This window comes from Crassostrea angulata, chromosome 8 (genome assembly GCF_025612915.1).
Source record: "Crassostrea angulata isolate pt1a10 chromosome 8, ASM2561291v2, whole genome shotgun sequence".
In the NCBI taxonomy this organism is placed as follows: Eukaryota; Metazoa; Mollusca; class Bivalvia; order Ostreida; family Ostreidae; genus Magallana; species Magallana angulata.
Window position 1 is genome coordinate 18,732,337 of NC_069118.1, and position 12,806 is coordinate 18,745,142.

The 12,806-nt window shown below is 30.5% G+C and overlaps 2 protein-coding genes across 2 annotated transcripts; one reads left to right on the forward strand and one right to left on the reverse strand.

Moving 5' to 3' along the window:
• On the forward strand, positions 1–2,545 carry LOC128158511 (macrophage-expressed gene 1 protein-like). The gene has a single exon (XM_052821381.1). It carries the CDS (start codon positions 9–11, stop codon positions 2,172–2,174), a length of 2,166 nt encoding a protein of 721 aa, XP_052677341.1. The 5' UTR covers positions 1–8; the 3' UTR covers positions 2,175–2,545.
• A 4,406-nt stretch (positions 2,546–6,951) lies between these two features.
• On the reverse strand, positions 6,952–10,870 carry LOC128160744 (uncharacterized). The gene is made up of 5 exons (XM_052824087.1): positions 10,791–10,870; positions 10,123–10,187; positions 8,516–8,665; positions 7,324–7,383; positions 6,952–7,199 (listed from the first exon to the last, which is right to left on the reverse strand). Exons 1-5 carry the CDS (start codon positions 10,868–10,870, stop codon positions 6,952–6,954), a joined length of 603 nt encoding a protein of 200 aa, XP_052680047.1.
• Between the last annotated feature and the right edge of the window lie 1,936 nt (positions 10,871–12,806).

Genomic DNA, 12,806 nt, shown 5'->3' on the forward strand with positions numbered 1-12,806 from the left:
TTTTCGACATGCCAACCAACAAAGCGTCGGCAATGAAGCTGATACTCTTGCTTTGCAGCTTAGTGTGCATCGCTAACTGTAATGCTGAAAAAATTACCAATGACAATCCAAGGGCTTGCAAATCGCCAAGTGGAGACAACCCACTCACGTTTGAAGTTCTTCCAGGCATGGGATGGGACAATCTTGCAAATGAAGAGAGAGGTATGGTTATAAATTTGAATTATTCCCAATGCAGAACCACGGACGACGGAACATATCTTATTCCAGATGACGTTCATGTTATTCCAATTAAATCAAGCCGGATGAGTGTATTTTCAAAGGTATACGATCACTGGTCTAATTATGAGTCCGATACCTCTGGATCAGTCAATGCTGGAGGTTCTTTCAAAGGATTTGCTTATAAAGTTGCGGGCAGTATGTCAGCTGAATTTCAAAACGTTAAGAAGCAACAAGTTGAGAACAAGGCCATTACGACGAAGGTGCAAGCAAAATATCACAGATATACTTCTAAGATTCAGCCTGATGCAGAACTTACACCAGTTTTCAGAGCACGGATTTTAAGAATAGCTGATCACATTCAACACGATCGGAACATGTCGGCCCGATATGAGAGCGAACTTTTAGTGCGCGACTTCGGTACACATGTAATAGGTTCAGTTTCTGCTGGTGCTTCCATTGTCAAACTGGATCATATAAATTTGACTATATCTAATAGTGATACAGAATTAAAGCGCCAGATTGCTCTTTATGCAAGTTTTTCCCATTCCGGTTTTTTTGCCTCCGAAGATGCATCCATGTCTGCTAAATACCAATGGTCGGATTCGAATTATCAAAAATATATGAGCAGTATTGCAGATTCTGAAATCCGCACTTACGGAGGTCCAGTAATGAATCCAGAAAATTTCACTTTAAGTAAATGGACAGGGCAAATTAGGAACGATTTGGTTGCAATTGATAGGGATGGACTTACGCTTGACTTTATCATAACACCACAAACCTTTCCTGAGATTAGTGAGGGCATTATCCAAGATATTTCACATTCCGTTCAAACGGCAATAATTACCTACCTTCGCCACAATACCTATACAGGATGCACGGATCTGGACTCTCCTAATTTTAGCATAATTTCAAATGCAGACGATGGGTCATGTCAATTTCCTTTCTCCAATCTGGTCTTTGGTGGAGTATATCAAGAATGCAAAGTAGTTGATTCAACTGACAACTCTCCATATTGTGATGCAACATTGGTAAAAAATCCCCATACAAATGACTTATCCTGCCCAGTAGGATTCGATGCTGCTCTCTTGCAGACCGGGCAATACACAGTTCCACATAACGAAAATGATTGTCACAGGTGCTATATTTTCTTTAAATGCTGTACTTCGAAAACCTATCTAACAGTTGTTGAGTACACCACCTATTGGTGCTATTCTAAATTCCAGCAACTGGAATATAGAGACAATGGGTTTCTGTTTGGGGGTTTGCATGCTATTGGAACAAACAATATAGCAACAGGGTCACAATCGTGTCCTCCAAATTATTCCAGCGTAAAAATTGCAAATACTGCTTACATTTGCATGAGCGACGATTATGAAAACGCCGGACAAAACGCCATTCCATTTGCTGGTTTTTATAGCAAACAGAATGGAAATCCCTTATCAAATACAAGTGCAGATGGAAAATCATGCCCAAAAGGGTACAGTAGTCATTTGGCGTATATCGATAATATCTATGAAATTATGTATTGTATACATACGGCTCAAATTAAAACATCGGACCTAAAGCTTCCTAATCTACAAATCCCGCCTTTTGTCGAAATACCTCGCGAAGAATTTGAGACATCATCTTACATGATTTCTGATGACTCCAAAACTTGGACAAAACTAATTGATCCAAAGATGACCGAATTCCAACCAGCAACAAATAGCTGGACGACATTAGACTCAGCGGATGATGTCGAACAACATTTAAAAGGAGCCTTTAAACAGAATACAAAAGAAACTAAGCTGATGCAATCTGGAAACGACAAAAAAAGTACCGAACTCTCGAACGGACAGGTTGCTGGAATCTCTGTTGCATCAACAACAGTTTTTTGTGTTTTGGTTGGATTTGCTATATCATTCTGGCGAATGCGCAGAAGTCAAAACAACGGTTTTGATAATTTACAGTCCTAAAAGTGTAAATGGGCTAATTTCTATGAACGGGATTTCTAATCATAACATGTTAAAGACGACTTATATCATACCTGGCCATCACAAATGAAAAAAACATTGGTTTCTGGTTTTTAATTGATAAAATGCCATACAGATTACTGTGGTTTCATCAATATTCGTTGAATACCAATTTTCGTGGATTTCGTTGTTAAGTTGATCCACGAAATTGAATGTTCATTGAAGTTCAATTTTAACTAACATTTTGTATTGATAGGATCATTGGCCACGAAATTACGTATCCTTGAAACTGTGGTTTTCAGAAAATCCACGAAAATTGATACCCACGAAAATTAATGAAACCACAGTAGTTGATTATGTAAACAATATGTGATAAGCAGACTTTTAAATCTTATTTTCTACAATTGATGTTTTGACATTATGTTTTGAATTGATGTAGATGAATAAAAATACCTTTGCTTTAAACAATATTTTATTCAATATGATACATGTATATCGTTAAATGGGATAAGGCAGCAGACACAGCCTATTTTAGCCATATTCCTACATCGACCTCATCCGACTCGACCTTTGTTTACATAACAATGAATTTTCATCTTTGTATCGCTCTTGTGACTTGACTTCTAACATTGAAATTTTAGTCAATCATTCAAAATGCGAAAGTAAACAATTTTGTACATACCCCCCCCCCCCCCCACTCCCAAAAATGTTGATATAAAATCTCTACCTCCTATGTTGTGAAAAGCTGTCAGTAATTGGATTTAATTTATTTTATTAACAACATGCAGCTATTGGTAAGGGGTAACTTAGAATTATTTCCCACTTGAGTTGCGTATGGAATAGTCGACAAATGCAAGATCTATTCCATTCTTGGTTTGATCACAACTGTGGAACAATCTATTAGCTGATTGGAATGCTGAACTATTTCTTAATTACATATATTACTTTCTCTTTATTTTGATAAAATCCCACTATATGGCACATATCAGAATTTCCAACTTGATGCAAAAATCTTTAAAATCATTTATTTTTACAAATTTATTTACAATGACAAATCATCATTAAATATAATTTTGAAATCAACACTCTTCATAGAAATTTATCAAAGACTTAAAAAAATTGTCATTTCTCTTGTTAGAAATGGTTTATTTTTCCAAAACATTTTGTTGTGTTCTACTATTTTCCCTCCCTTTCTATTGTTCCTATTTTATTAGCATGTATTTTCTTCTATTCTCCGTCCAAACCATCAAATCTATTTGATATTTTTCTGGATGAAACTTCCCAGAAAAAATGAAAATTTACTATTTCTTTTTCAATAAACAAACTTCAAAAACTGACTCGCCTAAACTTAAATATTTCTAAAAGAATTGTAATTCATTTTTACAATACTATGACTTAACACTAGTAAAAAGTTATTTAAGTTGGCAAATTGAAAGCTCGATTATTTAATTTTATTTTATTTTTTGAAAAAAAAATTTAAAACATCAAAAGCAAACTTTTTCCAGGAAACATGTACATTATATTATTTACATGGGGTTAAATTAAAAAACTTTGTATGAAGTAAGAAGTAAGCTTTTATATATATATATATCTATAAAGTCACTAAAACCTTCGTTAAATAGTTTGATATAGACTGTTTCATCGTCTCTGATTTTGTCTTACTGTATATAACGCTATATAACTTTATTCTATGGTTGTTTCCTTCAATAAGCATTATGACGTCATAGTATTATTGTTGACGTTATCACTAGGTAACGTAATTACGTCATAGTTTTAACGACTGTAAAACGTCTGAAGATTTTTAACAATGAAAGCGCTTATGTTTTGCAGTTAGTGTTGCTTTTTTTCTTTTATAATATTTTTACCGGACACTGAGAAAATACTTTTGTGATTTGGATATATATATATATATATATATATATATATATATATATATATATATATATATATATATATATATATATATATATATATATATATATATAGAATGTAGAATGTAGAATGAACACAAAAGCTGTGGATTGCAACAGATGCAACCTTTCCTCTCTGTATAAATCTAAACTGTAGCTCTCCAGAAAACGTTGTACATGGATAACAACAGAATGTCTTAACTCTGAACAATACCTTGAACTATGCCAGAAAAAGCATTTTCCAAAAAAAAAATAAATTTGGTTAACACTAGCTATTTCTGCAGTGCATATCAATTATGCCTCCCAAAATGAATTTTCGGAGACAAAAAATCAGAAATCAATACTCCAAAACCTCATCCTCAACAAAACATCAGATCAATAATTAAGAAGGAAAAGAAAAAAATGTGCAATATGTATCATACATATACTAAAATAGTCATCTCTATTCTTTTTTATACTAGGATGTATAAACTGTAGGCATACATACAATATATGATGATAAATGGTTCATTAATTACTCAAATCTGTGCTAGCTTTCTTATGTTTATCTTGTTAAATTGCGGGAATCTTTTAATATCGTAATGATTAAGAGCAGCATGTAATTTATGCCAGCTGAAAATAAAGATGATACATTAACATGTTACGCTTGATAAAGTTAATAAATTGCCATAATTCATCAAGTATTGTGTTTCAAGATCATTAACGATCGATTCAGTATTAATCTGCTTCAGTCATGTTTGCTTTAGACATGTTGCTGAAAAAATTCCTTATGTATATTTCCTTCTGGCTGCTTTTATATCAGACATTTATATAGTTTGGGTCTGTTTTATTAACAAAAGAAATTTGCTTTTATTAGAAACTTTGCCATGTGAACCTGTAAATAATATTTAGTGACTACATGTATATATCAATACTGAAGTAAACATTCTAAGATCTAGACATGATGTTAATGTAGAATGAACTTTCCATTTTTTATAGAAGTTTTTTTAACATATTGAGTTCTTTGAATGGAATTTGAGGATTTTGTTTAGTCAATGACCTTTTTTTCAGAATGCATGCCAGCTGTATAAATTCTTTTTATACTGAAATGTTTTTGCTGGGCTGACATTTCACAAGTTTTGAGGTCTCATTTCCAGAGAAAAATTTTTGTACCTATTTTTTAGTTTCAAAATTTCCACAATTCACACTGCAGTTAACGTTCCGGTCGGGATTTTCCGGAAAATTACGTTCAGTGCATCTGGATCATTTAGTTTGTTTTCTCTATTATGATATTAAATCGAAAAGCGTGCTAATGTTTTAAATAAACAATTTACCGGACTCATTATTTATCTCCCTTTTCTGAAAGACTCATCACCATTTGGCGCTTTAAATTAAAGCTATAATGTCAATTTTGTACAGAAATTTCAGTGTTACAACATGTTCATATAATGATTTTTTGATAATAATTTAACAAAAGCATTGTGTCACATGCCATATCAATGGTCTTAAACAGGCCTAAATTGTTTTGGTTTTATACTAATACTTGTAGTTTTAGAGGTAGCATAACAGTAAAAATCTTCAAATTGTTTACATTCAAAACCTGTAAAATTTTCTACATACTCATTTTTATGAGATTTAGACATTTTTTATACTTTGCTAATTTTTCATGATTTTTCGGCTTTTTAGACCTTCTCCAGCTACATGTAATTCCCTGCAAAGGGTTGATCTTCCGTATCGTGTGCATGCTGCACCCTCACATGTCAAAAACTTGCCGATGTTTAGTTTACTACGTCCCATCCACCTACTTTTCGTGTTATTTTACCATCCGTCTGTACCTTGCAATTTCACTGCGTAAAGGCAACACAACAGTCTTAGCCGCAGGTTTTGCATTTTACTTCTGATTCTCAAGCACCTAACATGTGGGGGCTACATATTGCATATTAATTTCAACAAGAGACATCACTTTAACTAATGATTATCATTAAAAATCATCTCTTGAATTTTAGCAACACTCATAAACCTTCAAGTACAACAATTCTCAATTTTACAAAAATATTGACAGGTATTTTATCCGAAACTGTCCCTTGTTATATTTATCTGAAACTGTTTTTCATCTGTTTTTGTTTTTCCCCATCTCACACAATTTTATCAAAATACAATGGAGAGTTAAATCTTTTCTTTTATTAACATCACCGTTTAGAAAGCTTTTATGATTGCTTAGAGAGCCTATTAAAATTCTTTAGTTATTGATCCACTTTATTATTATCAACATCATTTCGAATTTATTCAAGACATTTATGAACTGTTCAGATATTTATATGAATGTAAATTGACATTATAGTAGAATCTACAAAAAAAAATAATGAACTTACTTATATTGAAAATATATGCGAAGAATAACTGCTGCAAATCATTTTTTTCTGAACGACGTTATTAAAAATAAAAAAATAAAAATCGCGTATTGCAGTACTCATGCACATATAAGCAATGTCGTTTTGGGTTTTTTTTTAAATGATTAAAATGAAAAGAAACATAACCTTATTCATTTCACAAATAAATTTTAACTTTAACCAATTTCATATTAAGTCTTGTTTAAAAACCTACTCTTTTAGCAAAGCTGCATTGCATAAAAAATCGCCAGGTTAAACTGAAATTCATTATGGCCCCGCAAAAATGCACAGCTAATATTTCCTTTCATACTATATAACCGACCGCCATCTTGTGACCGATAAAAAAGAAAACATACCTTCTTAAGTAACTAATTTCCTTCAAAACATTAACTGTAATTCAACTAAAAAATACATAAATCATCTAAAAAAAACCCTCTTAATTATTAAAATCTACAGTTTTCGAATTGTTTTGAGGCACATAAACAACAATACAATTCCATTTCAGTATGTTCCTCTATTTTCCATTTCAGCAATATCTGTATAAACGTCACCAAAGGTTGTTAGTTGGCCAGTAGGCCGAGAAAATCGGAACCATAGACATATTTCTCGTAAAATTGCTAGTATTAATAAAAAACTTAAAGAAGATCCAACAAAAATAACTACATTCCTACCAAAATTGGTTTTTCGTTCTGGTGTATGGTTTGTGCATTGTATTTTATCTATGTTTTTATTTTCAATGCTGGTTAATTCTGTGAAAAAAAAGACAGAAAAAAACCCTGTAAATTATGATTATCATTTACCTCATATAATAAAAAAAGATTCTTTTGGTGTAGAAACAGCGTAGAAAATGTTTACGTTCATTTGTACATGTACCTTGTGTTTTTGATGTGTCCTTTATTTCATCTTTGGTCGCAAATTCATGGCTCGTTGTTCCTATAATATAAATTACTTTAACTGTTTACTTTATTTAGTAGTGTGGTAGTTCTGCCAATGTAGGACGGGTAATGTTAAAAAAACAGAAAAATCAATATATACATCGTGAAAAATGTATACTTTAGAAGAATACGGGATTATAATACAACCTTTTAATGACTATAAGGCTTAGATTTTTTATCAAATTAAAGAATCAATAATTGGTAAATATAAACTGCTAGCAGAAATGTTTATCTCTATGATGTACACATCCCACATTAATATTGTGCCGTACTAGCCACGATTTCTTGAAGGCTTTAATGCTCAATCAAACCAGGGAGTTACATGAATGTTGTCCGCTGATACCCAGTTGCTGATACTAAATTAAAAAATGCATGTTGTCAATACCCCCCCCCCCTAAAAAAATATACAGAAAAAATCATTCACACATACGAACCCCTAGGTTTCTAGTCATATTTTTTTAAACGTTTGTTTGTTTTGAGGATAATGTCGATTTTTCACTGAAAGTTTTTAAATAATGTCAACTTTCTGTGTATCTTAATCGGTGTTTTACATGATGTCACTATTAAATGTCTTGAAAAAAGAATTCGTTGATTTTAATAGGCGTGTTTTACGACAAAATTTCTCATTTTTAACCATATCAAAAACTATTTAAATCTAAAAACTTACCTTTGATATCTTTAAACGAGCAATTCGTATGTGTATACATGCAATATATATATATATATATATATATATATATATATATATATATATATATATATATATATATATATATATATATATATATATATATATATATATATATATATATATATTGCATGTACAAAAATTAATCTTTTAAACGTCGTATTAACTATTGCTTTATACAACTCGACTATACTTAATATTTTTTAATTGATTATATATTTTTGACATTCAAATAATAGTAGATAAGCAATTTGTTATGATTTTATTATTTTTGGATTAAAGTTTGTCAAATTTTTATTTATTCATTTTAAATGTAAGGCATCAAATTTTAAAATGTTTATGCTCTGACTGAAAAATACCTTATTTTAGTTATAAAAGAAAATAATAAACAACCTTGATATTCAATCATTTTTCAACTACAGTTTACTTAGAGAAGACCTACCTAGTATCTCAACTGGTATCCGAGTAGTAGAAATACAGCCGTGGACATGATGACATGTTGAACAGTCACACTTCTGGAGACACATTATGCCGTAATATAATTCAGGACATATCTGTGTACAGTTGACACCATAATACCCGGCCGGACATTCTAGACATGCAACAAAATGTTTAAATCTGAATTATACAAAGGCTATAAAGGTTTAAAATGTAATAAATGTGTGGTTACTTAAAAAACCATGTGTAGTATATTTAAAAGAGCTTTACAACTCATAAACAGGCAAATAGTTACCTAAGCTTGTGCGAAATAATGCTTTTTCAAACTGAGATTTAATTTTTAAACATTAGTAATAACGTTTTGTTAAAGGCATTGTTTAGCAATCAGAAATAACACAGCGTTTTTTAAGTAAGAAAACGCAAAGAAAAATATATATACACTGTCTAACGACCTTATTATGCTTTTTAAGAAAACTTAAGGTAGGTTTTAATAAAAAGATGGTTAAAACCTTTTACAAAGTGTTACATTGCAGACTATAAAAAGCGTTTTACCAAACAGTGTATTTATATAACATTTTATCTCAACGGTACATCGATCTTTATCATCTTCATAACAATATCTAACTTTTAACCAAGGAACTGTACGCAATAAATTTTTCACAAAGTATATTCAATGCAAATCATGCACTGTCTTCGTTTATATTTATATCACAACCTAGATCGCCCTAATAATACACGTAACTGAGAACATTCTGGATACATTTCCGTTTAAACTTACTTCCAGTTTAAATCTATTTTTAATGACTTGAGTTTTAGATGTTCCGTCGTATTAAATATGTAAAAATGTTTAATAGATAGCTTGTCCCTTGATTATTCATACATTCATACATATTTGTGTTTAATTTTTGACCTGTAATTTACAAGTATTCCTGTTTCCCGTTTGATTCAACCGTTTTCTTTTCCTTTATTATTTTATTTATCTATTTTGAAAAAGGCGATATTAACGTGTTTGTATAATAATATCAGCTGTTGTAGGGATAAAACACTCATTCTACAACCGTTACGGCTTTTATGTCCCTTTTTCGCGTTATTTTGCCTAACTTTGCGCACCAAAGCACTATAATACAAGTTATTACGCCTTATATTTTCTTTATTTAGAAAAGATAAGTGATACTTAAACGCTCTAATAACATTACTGGAAATCGGGTTAAAAAATCATCATTGAAATGTCAGTTACAAGGTCATATGTTATGAAATTTTATCAAAAACTCGTTACATGTATCTGCGATAATTAAAAATTGTATAGTTTTAATTCTTTGTAAATCAATAATATAACACATGTATGTTAGGCTAAAAGTAACTCATAAAATATTACAATTGCATAACATGTACACGTCGTTGAATAACTTCAGCTAATTTATCGCATTCAACGTTAAGGTATGCATTAATAAATGTACATGTAACCAAATGATTTTGAATAACAATCTATTATAAAGTTTTGTAATGGTTTTGTAAATGTATATGTGATGTCATGATCAGCAATTAAATAATAATATATTTGAACGTGCATATTGATCTTTTTTGTCTTCTATAACTTAAAACGTACAATACCTTTGCAATCAGCTCCATCATGGTAATAATTCATCGAACATTTATGATGTTCCCCAGCAAAAGCTCTGAAAATCATGACAAACTGTAAATTTAGTTCACACTCTCTCTCTCTCTCTCTCTCTCTCTCTCTCTCTCTCTCTTTCAAACACACTAAAAAATATGTATATAACACCTATTTAAAGGCAAACTTAATATTCATCTGGAAACACAATTTGTAATAAATAGGCAGACCCCAACAATACGCATTGTTTAGGGATAGTATTTTGACCACCAAAAAGTTGACCAATTTTTTTTTTTATTTCTTTAAAAATTAATACATGTAAAATTCAAGTGAACCACCAAAGCCAAAATGCTACGACATACACCATATGTGTATCAAATTATTTTTGTACGTTAAAAAATGCAGGTGCAATAGAACAAAACATTACAAATTTAATTAAGATGTTAAAAATTACTTTTTACTTAAAAATCTCTTAAGGTCAAATACAAGCCCATTTAATTCTACAATTTAGTATAAAACCCCTATTTCATTCAGCTGTTCATTTCATTTAAAAAATATCAAAATTTATATCTAACTGAGCATGCCGATTCCTTGTAAAACAAAACAAAAACATTCCATATACATGTGAAACATGATAAAGTGCAAATGAAACACATTTAAAACATACCTTTTTATGAAATAATTTAAGTGGAGTGTCATCAGCACTAGAATTGCAACTGTAAATCCACAAGCAGATTCTGAGTACATGTTTTCTTCAAATATGAACAAATGCACATCTAAATACATATTTACACACATAGAAATAAGAAAATATTTCATATATAAATAAGATATAAATGCGAATAGAAAATTCGGGTCATCTGCACATTCATTCAACGGATTTTTGGCGTCAGTTATTCGGACCAGTTACATATTCATGTATGCCGTGTTTTTATCGGACCAGCAGATCCCTGAAAATATGGTTACCCGTTTTAAGTTCTCACAAAAACAAGCAAGATAAAAATAATAAATGATTCTACATGTACATTATATAAAACAATATACTTAGTCTAGTAGATTCTATTATTCACATTGTATCCTAGATTAAACTAGTTCACAGTACTAATAAAATCGTATATCAATAAAAACCTATATTATTGCTTATAAACTGTAGCGCAAAAATTATGAATAATTAAAAGAAGATATATTGTATTTAATTTCAAATTGTATTTAAATTCATTTACTTTTTATTTTTATTTATCCATTTGTGAAAGCGTACTATTTTTTTTTATTATTTTATTTATTCAATGATACGTGTATACATATTTAATCAGAAGCTGCGCTCGTCGAAACGGTCGCACCATAAAACATATCAAAAGTTAATATATTTACATTGCACATATACGTTTGAGTAAAGTGTGTAGAAAACGACGGCCTTTGTAGTGGTTCTTCCATTTTCTTCAATTTACCCCCAAATATAAGGGATTTAGAGATGAAATCACATTGACAAATTAAACAGGAAGGTATAGCTGCAATGAAAGTATTGAATCACTATTTTTAAATGATGTGTGCAAACTCATTTTCGTTACTCGCAAAAGCATATTATTTAAATTTGATAAGCACTATATTATCACATTAACGGGTACCTTTACATTAAAATTACTTCCGTGGTGCATGTCATTTTCGCTTTTACTACGACATAAATAACATGAATATATATGAACTCAGACCATTTTGGATGAATGTCAATGTTGTATTAATGTAGATCTTTAACATTACATCAAATTATTTACTATGATTGGTCTTCATATTTTAAACACATATGTATATTTCCAACATGGTTATGAAATGGTACGTGATATGTAATATCAAAGTATCCCCTCCAATTATTCTGAGTATAATATCTCCTGTGAGTGGGCCTGTAAAATGGCCCATTCCCACCTGAAATTTGTAACTGTTTATTCCCAAACAAAATCTAATTTAAAATTCCCAAAATAACTATGTCGTATTGTGTTATAAACAATAGGATGAATTTGTATGTAACTACGTTGAGTGAGACATCATTTGATTTGCCAACTAAAATATTTAAGCGTATTGTTCAGTGAGGTTTATTTTGATTAAAACGTTAGTGATATAATTATATGTCATATGCAAATGAAAACAAAGAAAACAGCAATTTTTTTTTGGATAACTTGCATTGAGTCACATTTGTTAAACTTTTTTTTCAAAAAGAGCAATTTTTCAACAACAAAAAATCAAATTGAAAGGGAACAGTACTCTGTACGAAAAAGAGGTCAATTAAGCTCTGAATGATTAAAAAAAATGATCTTTAAACTTTGCCTTCTATTATACAAATTATACAACATCGTGTACTAACAAATGCCTTGCTAAACATATGTTATCTTCCTGTTTTTATGATAGACTGTTATCGTATGAATATATAGCAGAGCACCATATTAAATAATGTGTTGTAGCTAAGTGTTGTAAAAATGTTTTTCCGGTTGAAAGCAAGGAACACTTGTAACATCATTTTGTTTAATATACAGGATCGCAATTCTCTATTTGTGTGCTTTAAATATTTAACAATTTCAACTGAAGAAATTTATATGTATACATATAATTAAAGACAATTTCAATGGCAAAGCTTATTTTCCTGCTTACGGTAGACCAAGTATCTTTCGTGTTCAATTCTTTTTTTACACAG